Genomic DNA, 18,061 nt, shown 5'->3' with positions numbered 1-18,061 from the left:
TCATAACACTTGATATAGGGCCCCATGGCAACTAAGAGTTCATGGGGAAGAAGTACAAAAAGGGATTTTGGAGGCACCATGAACATAGAAATGTCTCTCCCTCATTCTCTGGATCAAGGATCTCCGACCTTTTCTGCAGTAAGAGCTGCTTAAGTTCAATGAGAATCATCCCGGGCTACTAACATTGTGCGTGTTGTAATAAGGAGCACACCACCCAAAACTACACAGTAGCTACCGTGCAAGATTACCAGAAGGGGTCACCTTGCCGGTAGTAATATAGCAAGGCTTTATCAGTTTGGAATGCCTTTTCATGGTTAATGTAGGACAGTCATAGTTGCAATATCCCTGGCACCATAGTATAATAATAAGGTCTCCCCAATGCTGTATGATCGATCACTCGAACATCAGCTTTAAAATATATTTTGAAAAGTCAATGGTTTTTCTCCAAACATCAGCTTATGAGTTCTGAAAATATGCACATTTCTGTCTGGAGTACAGACTTTTCAGTTTTGGCATATATAGATTAATTCAACAAAGCAAAAGCATCTAATGCAGTATGCCGGGATGCACACTGGAGAGCTTCTTATAGATAGCCAATGAACTACCAGTGGCTCATGAGCTACTTGATGGAGAAGTCTGCTCTGGATCAACCAAAGGAATTTTCAATGCCTCGACCCTACAGGCAAAAGGATTCTTCAGTGTCCTCAAAGTTCATACCAGTCGTTTTAACTTCTAGTCACAAACCACACTCTGGTATGAAAGCTTCAATTGGCCATGTTACTATTAGCTAATGTACCGGTCAAGACTGGCAACATAAGCTGAGGGCAGTCGAGATCAAACCTTCAAACAGCTTACAAGACGTAGGTCCTCTTGAAGACTGTCTCTCAACTACATTTGGATGAGGACCCCCCATCCCCCCACCCCCACCCTCAAACAACAAGAAAACATCCAATCAGGTTTAACCCCTCAGAAACGTAGCCAGTGTTTAATTTTGTAAAAGAATAAGTGCCCTTGGCCAGTTTTGCTCAGAAGCCTGATTCCACCTTATACCTTTTAATCTGCCACCCGACATCACGTCTCTTTATCCCACTCTTGTAGGTTCTTCGTTATCCCTACTTTCTCTCTTTGCCACTGGATTTTCTTCCATTTCTTTCTCCCTTTAGGGTTTTTCTCTCTATTACTTTGGATCAAAGTAGGTTGACAAGAAAATAAGTGCTGGTCACCAAAATCTATTGCCAGTGGGCCCCACCAGCAGCCACCGGTTCAAATTAAGCACTGCACATAGCCCCTGAAAAGGAAATAGACCACTTCTCGTGGGATGCAAGCTCTCTGGATCCGTAACCCGAAGTTAACACTTGTATTAATTTATAACACACAAAGTGCAGGAGGAAGCGTATCTTCAAGGCGCCTATGAACAAAACGATGCACAAGACAGTAACACATAAGCTAAAATGGATGTAAAAGTTTGAGGGGGGGGAACAAAGCACTAGATTATGATTCACTACACACACACCTCATTTCTGTATGTATCGTGATTTCGTTAACACGCGCATTCACCCACTCGCTGAACAGTCATTAACAAACTTGTTTTTCCTCTGGACTAAATGATTCAACCATAATGACAGAGAAAGTGCTGCTCATCTGTATATATTTTAGACTTACAAAACACACAGAGCAGCTTTGGACAAAACTGATTACCCACATGGCAATATTTTAGCTGGCCACAAATTCCTAATGTGATCAGTTGTACCACCTAAAGGGCCCTGTGCATTCATCTCAGAGGCGAACAGCGGACATTGTAACACTCCCGCTACACATCTCCACCATTTGCGTTGGCTTAACGAGACATCACCCCCTCCACAGCCCCCCAGCCCTACAGACCCCTCGCGCCCTTACCGGAGCGGGATCTTGATGGCCAGGTAGCGGTCCACGGCCACGGCCAGGAGGCTGAAGATGGAGCTCTGGGTCAGGACCAGCACGAAGCAGGCGAAGAAGAGGCAGGCGTGGAAGTCCGTCTCGAAGCCGATGCTGATGGTAATGGCGAAGGGGATGGCCAGCAGGCCCACGGCGATGTCCGCCACCGCCAGCGACACCAGGAAGTAGTTGGTGGCATTCTTCAGGGTGCTGTTGATGGCCACGGCCCAGCAGACCAGGACGTTGCCCGCGATGGACAGGACGGCGATGATGACTTCTATGGTAATGTAGGCTGGGTTCACGGTCATGTCCAGTCCTTGGCGAGGAGGAGCAGGGGGTGCACGCACCAGGCTGGTAACTGGGGGTCCCTTCACTTGGCAGGGTCCATGAAGTGTCCATGCCTGGGAAGCGTCATAGTGATGCAGACAAGGTCCTTCATAAAATAAAGTTCAGTCGTCTCAAAACTCCTTAAAAAGAAGAGGCAACCAGAGAAATGCCCTGAGGCTGTACTCCTGCATACCTAGTGGCCTTCTGTCCACAAGAAGGCAGAGCCCTTCTTCAGGAGTGATTGCAGGCGTTCTTTCCAAATATGAGAGCCAGTGAGAGAATGGGTCAGTACTGTGAACAATTAAAGCAAGAATTGCCTTCCCCAGAAACTCTCAGCCCTGCTGCAAACTTTCCCTGCCTCTTCCTCTGAGCTCAGAGATCCCCCTCCTCCCCACTTCCATCCCATTTCCAAAAGGTCGATACACAAAACAGGGCGTCCGCTCCCTCCTCCTGCCTGGAGCATCTCTCCTCCCTCTTGTTCCCCTGGTGTGGAAGTGCTTAGCCCACCTCTGCACTGAAGCCAGGAGAGTGCACGGAGGAGTCAGCCTGCGGGGCAAACGTTGGTTTTAGCAGTGATGGGATTTATGCCCTGCGGTCACCTGGCCGGCATCGGAGCCACACCCCGGGGTCCCGGCTGGTCCTCATGAGAGAAACTCCTCAGGACGCACACCTGTTGGTGGCTTCAGGTAGCCCCAAGGACAGGCACTGGCGAAGCTCGGTGCAGCTTGTTTCAAAGCCGGTTCCAACAGCCGTCTCCCTGAAATCACATTATTTGCTATCAGTCGTTCCAGCAAACAGAGCCCTCCAAACCCGCGCTCCCCAGACAGACCCCGCTTGGAGCGTCAGAAGCAGCCCGTCTTGTCCAGCCGTCAACTTCCCTTCAGTGAGTGAGTGATGAACAGAGGCGCTGAGAGCCCCGCTCTGCTGCCTGTCTCCAGACCGCAGCACGCGCGCAAGGGTCCTCTCTCTCCCTCTCGCGCAGGAGGTGGGCGTGAGTTCTCTTCTTCCTCCAACAGCTCTTGGTCTGCGACCCTCCAGCTGGGCAGCCTGCCCCGTTGCAACCCTCCTGTCCCGGACAGTCAGCCTGTGGCTCGTGTCCAGGGGTCAAAGGTTGAGGTGTCCCTGGCGCGTTTGTTTCCCGAGGGGGCTGCTGCGGCAGGGGTCCCGTGGGTCTCACAGGCTGAGGGAGGGGCTGTCTTTGCCTGCCCCTTCCTGGGCCCCGGCGTCCGCTTGGAGAGGTCTTCCTCTGCGGGATCAATAATCCCAGGAGTCCTTCTGACGGCGTCCGACAACTCCTTGCACACCGACTGAGTGCATTTACACCGGCTGTCTCTCCTTTTAGGAAGCCACTGAGGCAGCCTGCACGCCGTCCCTCCTACCTACTTTGCCGCCACGCGCCACCTACAGGGCTGCGCTGGTACTGCTGTGCGGGGCGGCGCAGCCGCTTTACTCAGCAGTGTCAAGTTTGACCGTTTGGACAGGCAGAGGGACTCGTCGCACCTTAGTCTCACTTTTTACCTGTATATTCATTTGTCCCATTCGTACTTTCCTCTTTGCATAAGATGCCCTTTTCCTTTCCATCTTTCATTCGACCTTTCCTTGTTCCCGCTCTTTTTTTCTTCTTCTATTTTGCATCTCCCTCTTTCGCGACTCTCCCTGCTTCTCTCGTTCTTGCATCTCGCTCAATTGTGTCTTGTTTTTGCTTTCACCTATCGCCACACCTACCTCCTCTTTCTTACTGCCCGGTCTCTAAAGTGACCGGGTAACATCTTGTCACCGGTGGTGCCGTGTTTTCCATTTCTCAATCCATATTTTCAGGTATGTTAGTGACAGTGCGACTGGTTACGCTGACATGACTCGGGGATACAACTCACATCATTTAATAGTGTTATGTATTTATAAAGTGCGAACAGGACAGAATGCTGTACAAATAGAAGGAGGGAAAGCAGCTTGGAATTTAAGTAATACATAATGAATGCACAGCACTGATTTTTTCCCCCCTACGCAGCGCAGTAATCTCTCTGCCTCTCTCTCTTCATATGTCCTCTCTTGCTCCGTTGCCTTCTTTCTCCTTAAATTCGGTCCCAACACCTCCACCACTCCTCCCCCACCTTTTATTTTCTCAGGTCCACCCTCCCGACTATCGCTAAAGTATTTCATTTTTTCCGTGCCTTGTTCTTCCCGCTGTTGTAAGAGTGCCCCCCCCCCCCCCCACCTGCGTGTCTGTCATCTATCAACTCGTCGCCCCGCCCCCGCCTTTCACACACCTGAACGAGAGGGCACACACGGGTGTTTAGAGAAAGATAAGGAAGGCATTTTAAGTGGTTAAATCGGAAATCCAGATGTCCTGGGACGCAGTCCTACTGATCGGAAGGGGGTCTGGAATTCCAGAATGGACGAGGGATGGGGGTCGGATCTCAAGGCACACATCCGGTAAACACTGGGAAGGACCTCTGGCGGCATCTGCCAAGTTTATTTAAAACACTGATTTGCAACTTTTTATATGAAACCATGATGGGAAGATTTCATATTATTTTCTTGGGCAGTAGTTATGACAGTTAAATATACTTTTATACGGTTATAAATAAAGGGTTCTGTTTTATTTTGTAGTCTTTTTTTCACTTGCAGAAGAGTTTCGAAAAGTTAATAAGCGAAATGACTTAACACTGTTGATATTTCCACGTTGTTAATCACATTATTGGCCTTAGCCTTATTGTCACCACCGAGGATTTCCGAGGGGCGTGCGTCATCACCATTTCATTGGGGGGGGGGAGGGTGGGGGGAGGACTTGCATATTAATAACCCAGTGGCCTTGAAACATTTTGTAACGAGGCCTTCTTTAGTAAAGAAATGTAAGATAACCTCCAAAATGACCAAGCTGAAACACATAATGTGGGAAGTGTCAAACAGCCTCCTTTTCAGATCTGGCCTAGGGCAGCACATGAGCTGTCTATTGCAATACCTTTTGTTATCCTACAGGGCGCTTAGAGGCCGCCTATTTCTTACCATTGGTTGGTTTCATTGTCACCCTCATTTGCTTGCTTCTGTAGTCTTCCTTCCTGTTTCTGTGTTTGTCCCTCCCCTGAAGCATAGATGCATTACTTGTGTTCTTCCGCTACATGCTTTTTCAGGCAATACTTTTTCATTTTTGTTTAAGCAATCTACAAGAGTGTGTGCGCTTATCAGCGGATTCTCTGGTGTACTTCTCCCCCTGTGGTATTCTTCTCCTGTCCCATCCGTTGCCGTGTGCTTGCTCCAGCCCCTCGCCCAACCCACTATTATCCTTGCGCTTGGCCCCAGCCTCTGTTGTCTGGCTACTTGCCTCCAGCCCCTCCTGACCACACTCTGTTTGTCTGCTTGCCCCTGCCCATTCTGACCACCATCCATTGTCTGTCTGCTTTCCTTCAGCCCCTCCCACCAACACTCACTTATCCGTTTTGTTACACCACCTCCCCCAACCATTGTGCGTCTGCTCACCCCCAGCATGTCCTGACGACCTTCAGTTGTCTCTCTGTTTGCCTTCAGCCCCTCCCTCACAGCCTCTATTAGCCGTGTGCTTACCGCAACCCCTCCCACTCACTCTCTGTTGTCTGTGTGCTCCTCCATCCCCTCTCACCTGTCCTTCTTTCACGCCCCGTGTTGCCTCAGGGGAGCATGCAGGTATGAAACAAGCATTGGCATAGCCAATAGGTCTCGCTTTTGGGACCTTATAAGTATTTAGTTATGCAACTTTTACATGGCTAAACACTTATAAGGTCCCAAAGGCGAGACCTATTGGCTATGCCAATGCTTGTTGTGATTTGACACCAATATTTGCAGTGATAGTGATGTCAGGCCTATATCTGCAGCAATAGTGATCTCACACCAATATCTGCAGTGATGGCAATCTCACACCAATATTTGCTATAATAGATATTCCACACTTACATCTGCAGTAATAGTGATATCACACCTATATCTACAGTGATATCGATCTCACACTTGCAAGCGCAGTGACCTTTAGTGCGCAAATTAAAAAGTAATGCAAAGTGCTCTTCAAAGTAGCGTGTGTGAAACAATGATGTATATGAGCCTGTAAGTGTAGTCACTATTTTAAATGCATGCAGTATTCTATTCCTGTATATAAAGAAATTAACACTAACTGTACGAGCTTACACTGCAGCCTAGCGAACTGTAAGAAAGAAGATGGGCCTCAGAAATAAAAGAAGCCAGCAGTGCGTTTAAAGTAGCTGCTTTGCCAAAATGTCTAAATAAGGGAAGGCACCACTTCGATGTTTAATCCGCAACATGTTGAAGGCTGGCGCTTATACAAGGTATGGTAGTAGCATGTACAGGCACAGCGCGAAAGCTAGTTTCTTTATTAGGAGTATGTAGTGCGTAGGATTGTATTATACTAAAAAGTGCACATACAGGAAGCGCACTGAAGTGAACTGCAGTGGAGGTGCACTTATAGTTAACGGTAGAGAAATGCACAGTGAGAACACCAGAGACAGCCCACAAACATTGCAGCGCGCCTGGGTTGATGAGTTTTGCGTAAAACATGTTTTGCAGGTGGGTGCGATAAGGCTTGCATGTCCGTAAAAATTAACTTTCAAATGCTTTGTTTGTTCTGTACGGAAAATCGATGTAATAAATAAGTAAGGGCGGCAGTGCGCATGTAAGTAGGCTGTGAAGTGCGTAAGTTTAGACTCCACTAAAAAGTGTACATATAGGAAGCACATTAAGTGTCCCGCACGTGAAGTGCACTTATAGTCAACGCTGAAAAGATGCACATTAAGAAACATGAGAGTCTGTCCATATAAATTGTAGCACGCCTGCGATGGTGCCAATTATGTGTAACACATATTATGCAAGTTGATGTTATAAAAGTTCCATGTTCAGAGAAGGCGTGCGAAAAAGTAAGGGATTAAATAAATAACGGCGGCAGTGTGCATTTTAGGAGGCCTTGAAGTGTGTATGTTTAGACTACACTAAAAAGTGTACATAAAGAAAGCGCACTAAAGTGAACTGCAAGCGATGTGCACTGACAGTGAACAGAGAAGAGATGCACACCAGGAACACCAGAGGCTGCTCTTAGAAATTGTAGCATGCGTGGGATGGTGCCAATTATATGTAACGCAGGCTGATGTGATAAGACTTGCAATGCTGGTAAAGGAGGATTCAAAACGCTCCTTTTGTTTTGCGCGGCAAAGCAATGTAAACAATAATTAATTACGCCTGGATGCATGTTAATAAGCCGTGAAGTGTGTAGGATTATACTACAGTATAAAGTGCATATAAGTACCAAAATAGTTTTAAAAAAAGGAACCCTATTTGAAATCACAAAAGTATAGCACATGGCCTTAGTTAAAAAAACATGTACGTGAGGTAGAGATGGGGTGCTAATGTTCCCTTGTCTGCCAAGCAGGTGCGAACGTTAGATTGTAAGGATGAAAGGGTTGGTTAGGTGTGGCTCAAAGAAGAATTAGAGGGTATGTTTCACTTGTGCAGCCGCTAAAGTGAAAGTAATCATTTCGCGGCCGCTTTGATGTTCGCAGTGGCCGCGCGGCTCACTGAGAACATCAAAGCGCCCGCGAAATGTACACACAGGCTGCCAATTGGTGCGCGCGCCGGCGCACTTGCACTGTAGTTGGGGGCCTGAAAAGCATTCGTTTGCACTTCCAAATCCCCGTTTTCTATAGCTCTTGCCAGAGCAGCGCTAATGCGCTGGCTCAGGCGAGACCTAACAAAGGGCTATGAATCGACCAGAACTAAAGTTTGTTTAAAAAAAAAAGTATTAGGGCTGGCCATGTCATAGCACTTTTATAAAATTAGTTTTAGCCACACTGCTCTGCAGCATGGGTATAAAACAATGACTAAGCCAATAGCTCTTGTAAGCTAGACCAATTGGCTTTTCCAGTGCTTCTTTTCTAAAGGCGTGCGCTCTCCTCGACTCCTTACCTGCTCCCAAAGGGGAGAGGTGAGCTCCATAGATTAGATATCACTGTTCTGCAGGCTGGACTGGAGGGGTCATCTTCCAGCGCTGTGGTGTCATGGAGTGAGTGATGTCTATAGTAGTGGTTTCCTCTGATTGAGGGAGAGGATGGCGCTTGCAGAAGAAATCTGAATTACTTCTCTTTTCTTTATGAGTGGGTAGAATTCTGCGCCATGCGTAGAGGCTGTACTCTCATCTGAGCAATGCAGGCATCTTGTACAGGTAAGATGTACAGAGATGGACTGGCACAGTCATGGGTAGAGGTCAATGTGTGGCCATAGAAAAAGATATTTAATCTCTTTGCCTACTTCTTGTATAAACAAGAAAATCAAGGACCCAATGCATATCAGTGTGAGTTAGCAAAGTGAACATCATTTGTGCGCTCTAGCCTCAGCCTCTTACTGTAGCAGCTCTAATTCACTAATAGGGTTTTTGGGCTTTTGATGTTTTTAGGTGCTTATCCCAAGTCCCCTTTATTATAAACATCAAATATAAAAAATAGAATCTTATTTTTTTCACCTGGATCGACGTCCCTTGTTATGGCGCCGTAGGCTGAGTGATGGAGCAGCACCGATGCTGCTCCTGTTTAGTCTCATGGTGGGCTGCCCTTATCAGGTCCTAAAATCTTCAGTTCTGGACCTTCGGCACTATGCAGTCAGCCAAAGCCATCTTTCTTCATGTCACGAAGACCGGCTAATGGTGACTGATCTTCCTGGTAGGATACACAACTATCAATAGGCATGAGTAAAAGGGAATTCTTGGCATTGAGGTCATAAGGAATACCAGAATCAGCGCTATTCCCCAGTGCGAATGATCCAAGGCGTTTTGTTTGTCTTCACAGAATCCAGTCATAAGAGCCAAAAGTAGAAACTCAGACCGTGTTTCAAGTGGTACCTTAGGCGACTGTTGAAGTTAGAGGGCAGGGTCTTTACGCAAGAGTCTTGAGTCATTCAAGTAAGAGGTAAGGTCTTTATTTCATGTTTGGCCCTTAGGTTACAGCAACAGCAGGTATGTCCCGTCAGGGCTACATTCTCCCTACAACTGTCTCTATCTCCTAGCTACATCTTGCCATCGTACACATATATTCTATTACTCCATTCACACTCATCATTCCAGACACCAACTCAGACATACAGAGAATGGGGAGACCCAGAATACTACACCCCCGTTCCCTACAAGATGACCTACAGGGCTCTCTTCACATGTGAGCCTCTAGAAAAGCATGATCAAGGAGGATCTCTGAGGAAAGTATTCCTCACTGAGGCCCAAAACTGTGCTCTCTGGACACATACCTTGAAGGTACATGCGAAGAACATGTGAAATGAAGGCCTGTGCTTTGATGGACCACTGCAGAGGCATAGACCGTGAGACGCCACTAAGAAAGAATGCACAATTGGGGAACTACATGAGGCAGAGGGTTTTAAAAGGTACCCTCTGCTTTACAGGGAGCCATTGATGCGTTCTCCTGGCATCTGACACATGATCAAATGTTCTTAGTTCAATTGCTTTCCTTACGGAAAATTCTATATATGTTGTAGTTTGTTTATGGCCGAATCAAAGAGGTCCAGGCATGGACACTGGAATGCAACAAGTGGCTCTTCATAAAAGCAAAACCACTGAGGGGTACGGGAGGGGGGGGAAAAGGCATGCCCTGTGAGGATGACATGGAAACCTGTCCCACAAGACCTTCTAAACACTCTCGACATGGACTGTGCCTTGACCTTTTTGACCCCTTGTTTGGACAAGGCAACATCTTTCTTCTATTTGTCTTCGCCTCATTTGGCCCTTTTCTTTGAGGCTGCTCCATTTGGCCTGGTGGTTTATTGAGGAGAATCTCATTTGAAATTGGTCTTGTAGAATGGAGTTTATCATAAGACCAAATAATTCAATGATGTCACTTTTGAGCTTCGTTTGAGCATGTCAAAGTCTCCATTGAATTCATTCTTGTCTCATGTAAGTCTTTTGTGAGGATGGTTTTGCTGAAATGTTTGTGTGAGTAACTGTGCCATGGAGCTTGTCTTCGTAGATGAATATGTCCCACTTGTCCAATTCCTTGTTGTCTCCTCTAGTGTGTGTGTGTGTAGTATCTTTGGAACTAGTTCTTGAAGGGTGGATTTTATTAAACCAGGTTTGAAGACATAAAGTAACAGTTACTCCATTGATTTGATTCTTAAGATAATCTAGTTTGATATATTTCCATTTGAAGTGGGAGGATTTCTGTCTCGTTTGGCTAAGACTTTCGAAGAATGATTGATTTGTTTTGAATGACATAGGGTTTAGGAACGCATACTATCATTTAATATCCTGTATTTAAGGAAAAGGTCTACAGCTTCATATGGCTCTTGGCAGAGCTAAGAGGGAATTCTTTGACACAGACACTGGGGCTTGGTAGTCTGGGCTGGCATGGTTGCTTGGGGAAAGAGTTGTCTCTTTTGAAATGTGCAAATTGCTGTGTACTTTCAGCTTGCTTTTCTGGTAGGACATGTATTGAACTATCAGCTCGAATGATAAGTGTTATTTTTACCAACTTTAATTTTGTTTTTAACTTGGTCATGGGTGACAGGGTAGCTTCCCCGCAGCCTCCCACCCTGCATGCACATCACCCCACCCCACAAGGAGCTCCACAAACTAACTCTATTCAAATTAGGGGTGGCTGTAAACTCTGCTCCGCTGGTGGAGTTGGCAGAGTTTTGCCCACTCCGCGCTCCGAGTTCTTGAAAAACTCAGTGAACCGCCGGCAGAGTTTTTCTTGTGTGCTGCTCGCCGGCAGTAAATTGGCGAGCAAGAAAAATTGAGCGCAAGGACGAGCCCCAGCATGATTTCACTATGCGGGTGGTCGCAGGAGGTCACAACCATTCGCTTTGAGAATGCTGCAGCTCAAGTAGAAAATCTACTTGAGCGACAGAAAGAAGCAGCGCACTCTGATGCGCCACGTGGTACAGTTCGCAATGATTTTGCAGATCGGAACAAGCACCCAGTGCTAAAAATCAACGCGAGCAGCGCAATGTGCCAAAATTCCACGGCTCTGAAGAATCTTGCTGAGTTTATATGTAACTCCGCAGAATTCCACAGAGTAAAACTCCACAAGTTTCGTCAAACCCATAATTTAAATTCCTCATGCACACATTCAAAACCTTACACAGCATGGGTCCCACATACCTCAACAGTTTCCACAGAGCTATCAGACAACTCCGCTAAGCTGAACTTCTACTCGCACACATCATCTATATACGCAGAACCAGAAGAGGCGGTCACACCTTCTCCCCGCTCGCTACTTGAGCCTGGGAAAACCTGCCCCTGCACATTAGAGCTGCAAACTCAGTTCTTTAATACCACAAAAAACAGAAAAAGTGGTTTTACAACTAGGTCAGGACATGCTACACCGCTAGGATAATCTCGCTGGTGAACGTGGGCTCTAAAAATACACATAAAATAACATAATTTCTAGAGGTTGGTTAGGACGGCGGGCTTGTTTTCTGACGGGATGTCTTATGACATAGGACAACAGACCCAGTGGACCAAGATCTTTGAAATGGGATTTCTCTTTATGACCGATTTATTTGTGAGGGTAGGAGTCTTAATTCCTTTAGTTCTTCTGGACGTGAAGACTAAAATGGCGCTGCTTGGCGTAATTCGCCCCTTTTGTTGCAAATGCTTAACGGTTTGCTTGAACCGCCATACTAATGCCAGTTTTATCCCTCATCTTGTGTCTTTGTTTGCAGTTGGTGCTCACTTAGGCTGGTGTGTTTGATTAATAATGCATTTACAATGCACCAAAGATCTAATAAAATAAAAAGTGTTTTAGCAGCCGGTTGTGGTTTTTTCAGCGGATGACACAATCTTTACCGGCGTTTCAAGCATTCTTGGTAAATGTAACTCAAATGTGGTGCAAAGGGACACGGATCAGTGTGCCGCGATGAGTTTCCGAGCCGCTGCTTGCCAACCGCTGGCGGAAGTTCTTGTACGTGAGTGACTTTCCCTTGGCCTCTAACTGCAGCATCTGGAAAGCGTTGCATGCAGTAGAAGCTGTGGGAATTCCAGACAGCGCTCGTGTAAGAGGAAGGCAGGGCTAGAGAGAAGTGACTTGTTAAATATTAACGACAGGCGTGTGAAGCTGTTTGCCAGGGCATGATGGCGTCCTAGTGAAGTTTGATAATGTGCTTTTTTTTGCCGTCAAGGCGCTTCAGAGAAAGTGCTGTGAAGCGGCTTGTTTGAAGTGTGCTGCTACACAAATGCGTGAATACACTGCTGCTCACAGTCTCTGAGACCCTGGGGTTTGCATGCAGTCGTTTGTCCAAATCACCTACACTAAAAGTCACAGGCAGAGCACTCGCACACTACACAGGGCCCACTAACCTCATGCATGTCAATGGACCCGAATCTGGCGGGAGTATCCCGATGCACGAAGTCAAAAGTCGCTTTATTTTAAGTGTCTTCCCGCCTAAAATTGCCTTTTTTCCCCAATTAAAGCCCAGAGGGAAAGTACATTCCGCTTTCAAAATCTCCTACTTCCCAGCTTTTAAATATTCGTATTTGTAGCACCTGGAAAGGGATCATAAATAGGCTAGGGCACCCTAAAATAAAGTGGCCCATATCTGCGGATTGCGCCTTTTCGCAGGTCACTGCTCCAGTGTTTTGAGTATTATAATAAGAAGGGAGGGGCTGGTTCGCTACAAGAGGCACATGTTCACAACTTCAGTGAGATAAAATAAAAAAGGCAAATGGTGCCAGGACTCTTGGTGCACATTATAGTTCACAATGGTGAAGCACACCTGAATAGGAGTGAGTCCACCTCTGCTCAGGCCCCCTGCGCCATCTGCATGCATGAATGGGCCGCCCAGCGAGAGACTGGGAGTGACACCTCCGCCCCCCTGGTAAAAGGGAGGTAATAGAGGCCCATCTGCCTCCAGAAAGCCCGTTCAGACCCCACTGGGCTGCTGGCAGCATTTGAGCAGCTCAGACACAGCCCACCACGCCTCCCAAAATAGCGTCCCACAGCTGCAACTCAGATACCGGCCCATTGCCCGAGTGTCCGCCTTACCAACCCGACCCTGCACCTGGACTCCCTCATGTTATGTGGCGTACTTTTTGGGGGCGCTTTACAAGCGGCTTGTTGTCGTTCTTGGTGTTGGCGCTTGTAGAGTTTCTGAGTCTAGAAGCTGAGCATGGCCGAGTGCTCCATTGAGTGATGCTGCATAGCGCGCAACAAGCCGCCAGAGCCGGTGCCCAGGGAGCCATTTGCCATAGATATCTAAACACATTCTGCGCGCTAGAGTATGCCAGGCGGAAGGAGCGGGCACAGTCACATTAGAGATTTGTAGTCCATCCCAGCAGACCTCACCACCATTTCTCTTTCCAGATGTGCCTGCTCAGGACCATAAACATATCAAAAACTATCTCAGATTGGACAACCTACTGTATTCATTGGCTGAGTGGACTATGATCATAGTGTAAAGAGACCTGCGGAGCTGCTCAAAGCCGCCAGCCTATTGAAAACCCGTAAACCGCATGCCTATCCTTCCCACCTCTCCAGCCAGCCACTGCTAAGCGCTGAATCCTATTGCATGATAGCAGCACTCGGTGGTCACCAGACCCAAGATTCAAACACTTTCCACATAGGAGCAAAAACAAAGACAACCCCCTTCCAGACGCTAGACACAGAGGGTTCCAGACAGCCGCGACTGTCTGGAACCCTCTAGTGGATTTTGCTCATCTTGGTGTATAAAAATTCATAAAAATATAGTCTATTTTTATAAATCAGTGTCAGATTTCTTATGTGTTGTGTGACTTTCTTATTTCGTTGTGTTGATGTTTCTAAATGCTTTACACTAATCAATTTGTTTAAACCTTGCTGCTCGAAGCCACAACTACCAAGGGTTTCACTAAAGGTTTTACAAATGAGCCTGACTGAATCCAAGACAGTTTTATAAGTATATTACATGGTAAGGTTGCACAACCATACCATATAATACACTACAATTGTCTCAAATATGATTTCGCCAAATGGTGGGTCAAATTGCAGTGGAGAAAAGTAGCTGTCAGCAACGAGGTGAAAGAAGCGGAAGCATGCAGATTATGAACTAAATGACATTCAAAACAAAGTACATTGTAACCTTAAAGGGATGGAAGAGTCCAGACGTAAGCTGGGATGGTCGACAACCTCTGTGTAATTGATTAATTCAATGAGTGAAATTGTGATTTGTGGTGAATTCCAGAATCACCAGAGGGAGGGATTGGAAACTTTTTTTCATATAGTTAAAGGTTTGCATTAACATATAAGCACACAAATGTTGTTTGAATGGAGAAATTATGTTTAATCAAGTTTAGATTGACTGCAGTTAATTTAGGCCTGAATTTAAAAACGGTTAACATTGGCTGTAATCTTTGCTCTGTGACACATAAAAAATTATTTCTACGTGATCTGGAGTCCTAAATAACAAACACAATGTTTGACTCTGCCTACGTAAAATCAAAGAGACGTTCTTCGTCTTGGCGCTTTCATGGGTACAGCTTTTTTATCCAAAAGGGGACGCTGTTTTGTGTCGCCGCCACAACCGCTGTTGCCATTTGGGGGACTCCAAGCCCCAGAATTTACCATCACTCCCAGGAGGGAGGAGCCAGCTTCGCGCTCATAAGCCTCAACAAACGCCGCAGCACGGGACACTGTTTTGTGCTGCTGCCACAACCACTGTTGCCATTTGGGGGACTCCAAGCGCCAGAATTCACCATCACTCCCAGGAGGGAAGCGCTAGCTTCGCGCTCATAAGCGCCAACAAACACAGCAACGCAGGACGCTGTTTTGTGCCACTGCCACAACCGCTGTTGCCATTTAGGGGACTCCAAGCCCCAGAATTCACCATCACTCCCAGGAGGTATGAGCCAGCTTCACGCTCATAAGGGCCAACAAACACCACAGCGCAGGACGCGCCCGGGCAAAGCCCGAGCCAAGGGCGGGCCGGTCCTTGTCCGTCATAGCCCAGAGGAGGCTGGGCTGGGCCTATCTTCTTGGTTTCTCCTTCCTGACTCTGGGATTGTCGGTGTTGCGATCCAACCTTGTGAAGCCACCTGAAGGTAAAAAACCTTAATTGTTCCCAGCTGTATATATAAGGGAAACTTCATCATGGGGAAAAGGAAACCTACGCCTGTTTTAAAAACCTTTGACACTACCCTGGGTGGTTTCCTTCAAAAGGCAGTAGGGGAGATTAACAAGGAAATAGAACTGGCAGAGCGAAGACTTTCTTTAGCTCCACTCCTTGACTCACTTGTTTCCGCTAACACTGACTCTCATACAGCCACAGCTGAATAAGACATTGAACATGCGCTACAAACCCCACTCTCGCCCACTGTCGTAATTCTGGGCCAGGGTGAGCCACGTGCTATACATGATGGAATTGAGCCAACCTCGTAGAAGATAAGTCCACAGCCCATAATAGGGGGGAAAAGGAAAAGTACTGAATTGGCAGGGGTTGTCCACAGATTAAAGGGCCACTCACCGAGGGTCAAGAGAACTAAACAAACCCACAAAACAGGCAACGCATGTAGGAGGAGGAAGAAGCGCCACACATAAAGGAATGGACACCTCTCTTGAAAAGTTCAGTAAAATAGAACAAGAGGGTCTGGTACCCATTTTATCTTGTTTAGTCTGAATAGAAGAGCAACTTGCCCGAGCACTGCAGGATTATGGAAAGAATTTGGCAACTAACAAACAGAATGATAGGGCCACCCAACTGAGTAGCACAGATAAAAGTGTAGATGATGCTCTTTCTAGTGCCCCTCTGGATAGGATGGCCCATATAAGCTCAACACCTACTCCAAGTAAGTGAGTTTCCTCCCAAGAGCCCCTCCATAATACCCCTCCGGCCCAGACACCATGGGAACCTGTGCCTCATGGGAATGTCCACAGCAATAACCGAAAGTTGGGACACGTGGTCTCAAATCAACCAAGACCAGGCCCGTTGTATGGGGTGGCTCTCCACGAGGTAATACAAATGCTAATGGCCTAGTGGATGGTTCCCCAAGTGGGGGGAGGTGTAAAAACATACTAAACCTACCCCCGGACTGTACTCCATATACACTGATCCTGACGGGGTTTCCCCATCCCCCCTTCGTCACCAAGAAAGCTGTCAAAGTCTTATTAATAAATCAGCTCATTGGTGTTTTAGAAAAATTGTGTCCCAGATAAACTGGTTTGAATACATCATCATGGCAAGGCGGGTGAGCTGGTTGGGTTACACAGCTAAATCTCTGGAAGGGGATTGTGTGGTGCTTAACTTTAGCGATGCAAACTGTGTGCATTTTTTGCCCAGAAGTATCTCAGAGACCCACCTGGAGAATTGATAAAGGCCCGCCCATTGTTTTCTTTTTCATCCCTCCTATCAGGGGACTATCTTGAGACAATGGCCCCCACAGTTAGGCTTGAACATATACTCCTCCTCATGGCCCCCTCCATTTATTCACCCCGACCGCTTTGATGCTCTCTCAGGACTAACTGAAAACGACTGACTGTTCAAACTATTTGGACAGCCAGTCACGAAGATAAGAATGGGCTCGCAACTCATCTACCTAGGGAGAGACACATATGAAGGAGATCTTGGTAGTAAAGGGCTTGTAGATTCAGCTTGCACCATTCCGTATATATCCATCATTACTAATAAAAACGTAGACAACCCCGAAAACCCTTCCCTCCCCCCTAACTCACCCCCAAAGGTAACCCTAGTAGCTTCTGCCACTACGTCTGCTAATAATAGTTCACCAGTGGGTTTGGCGAATCAGGGACAAACCACACTTCCCTTCAAAATTGTTTCCTGGAACATTGCATTATTTCGCCACAAACTGACCAATGAGGTATGGCTAGAATACAGTAGGGGTTTCGACATCATCTGTCTACAGGAAACTTGGTATAGGGATGACATTATGTTGGACGGTTATCGCTCTTTTACTGTCCCTGCAATACCTTCTCTGGCAGGGAGGGCTAAAAGAAGGGCAGGTGTTGTTAATCTCTGTAAAATATGGGTCCATAAAAGCCCTTGGCGTAGCCTCATCACCCTGATATCAATTATTAATGATTTCCAAGTTGATGCAGGTTAAGATACTAGTGGTGAATTGGTATTATAACACCTTTGACCAAAACCGCAGTCATGTTATTGAAGTCCTACAGGCGGCTATCATTAAAATTCCCAGGAAGTGGCAGCCATTATGTATTATGATACAGTGTTAATGGCTTTGACAACAAATTGCCTCCAAAAATTGCTTAACGCTTTTACGGATTTTACGTCAGCACTTGATTTAAAAGTTAAATTTATTAACTCGTACATCATAGTGTGTGGCCCCAAATTGACCAAAACTAGAAACTTTGCTGTAAGGAGCAAGAGTATTGATAAAATGAATAATTTTACCTACTGGGAGAGGATGTGGTCCGTCGGCTAGACTGCCGACTTGGTGCTGGAAACCAGGGTTTGAGCCTCGGGGTCGCGTCCACATCCTGTGATTCTGGGCAAATCACTTAATCTCCCCGTGCCCGAATGTGTAATGTAAATACGGTGCTCATGTAAAGCGCTCCAATACCTTTGGGTCGAGTTTGCACTATATAAATTAAATATGCACAAAAAAACAAAAACTTAGGGAATGTATTTAATATTACGATGAATTGGGAACTACTCAAAACAACAATGGTGCAACACACAAGTAGGATTGTGGAGGGGATATTTTGCTTTGCTTGCAAGCTAGGTCACAAGCGGGTGACGGAGCTAGTTACCCTTTACAAAGCTAAATGTTTGTCTGTGGCAACTTGTGGGGCAGGGGTGTGGGGCCACCACAAAGGCCACCAAGTACAGGTTTTAGAAAATA

The 18,061-nt window shown here is 46.5% G+C and overlaps 1 protein-coding gene across 1 annotated transcript in view; it reads right to left on the bottom strand.

The window, feature by feature from the left end:
- LOC146858376 (adenosine receptor A2b-like) overlaps nt 1-3,883 on the bottom strand; it is a 132,161-nt gene extending 128,278 nt beyond the window's left edge. Inside the window, exon 1 of the mRNA XM_085649256.1 lies at nt 1,897-3,883. Within this exon, the coding sequence (XP_085505382.1) occupies nt 1,897-2,222 (326 nt within the window). The 5' untranslated portion in view covers nt 2,223-3,883. The remainder of the gene's footprint in view (nt 1-1,896) is intronic.
- Nucleotides 3,884-18,061: the final 14,178 nt, after the last annotated feature.

The sequence above is a fragment of the Triturus cristatus genome, chromosome 3_2, assembly GCF_964204655.1.
Source record: "Triturus cristatus chromosome 3_2, aTriCri1.1, whole genome shotgun sequence".
Classification (NCBI taxonomy): domain Eukaryota; kingdom Metazoa; phylum Chordata; class Amphibia; order Caudata; family Salamandridae; genus Triturus; species Triturus cristatus.
Note: the sequence above shows the minus strand (reverse complement) of the source record. Positions and strands in the feature narration are given on the sequence as shown.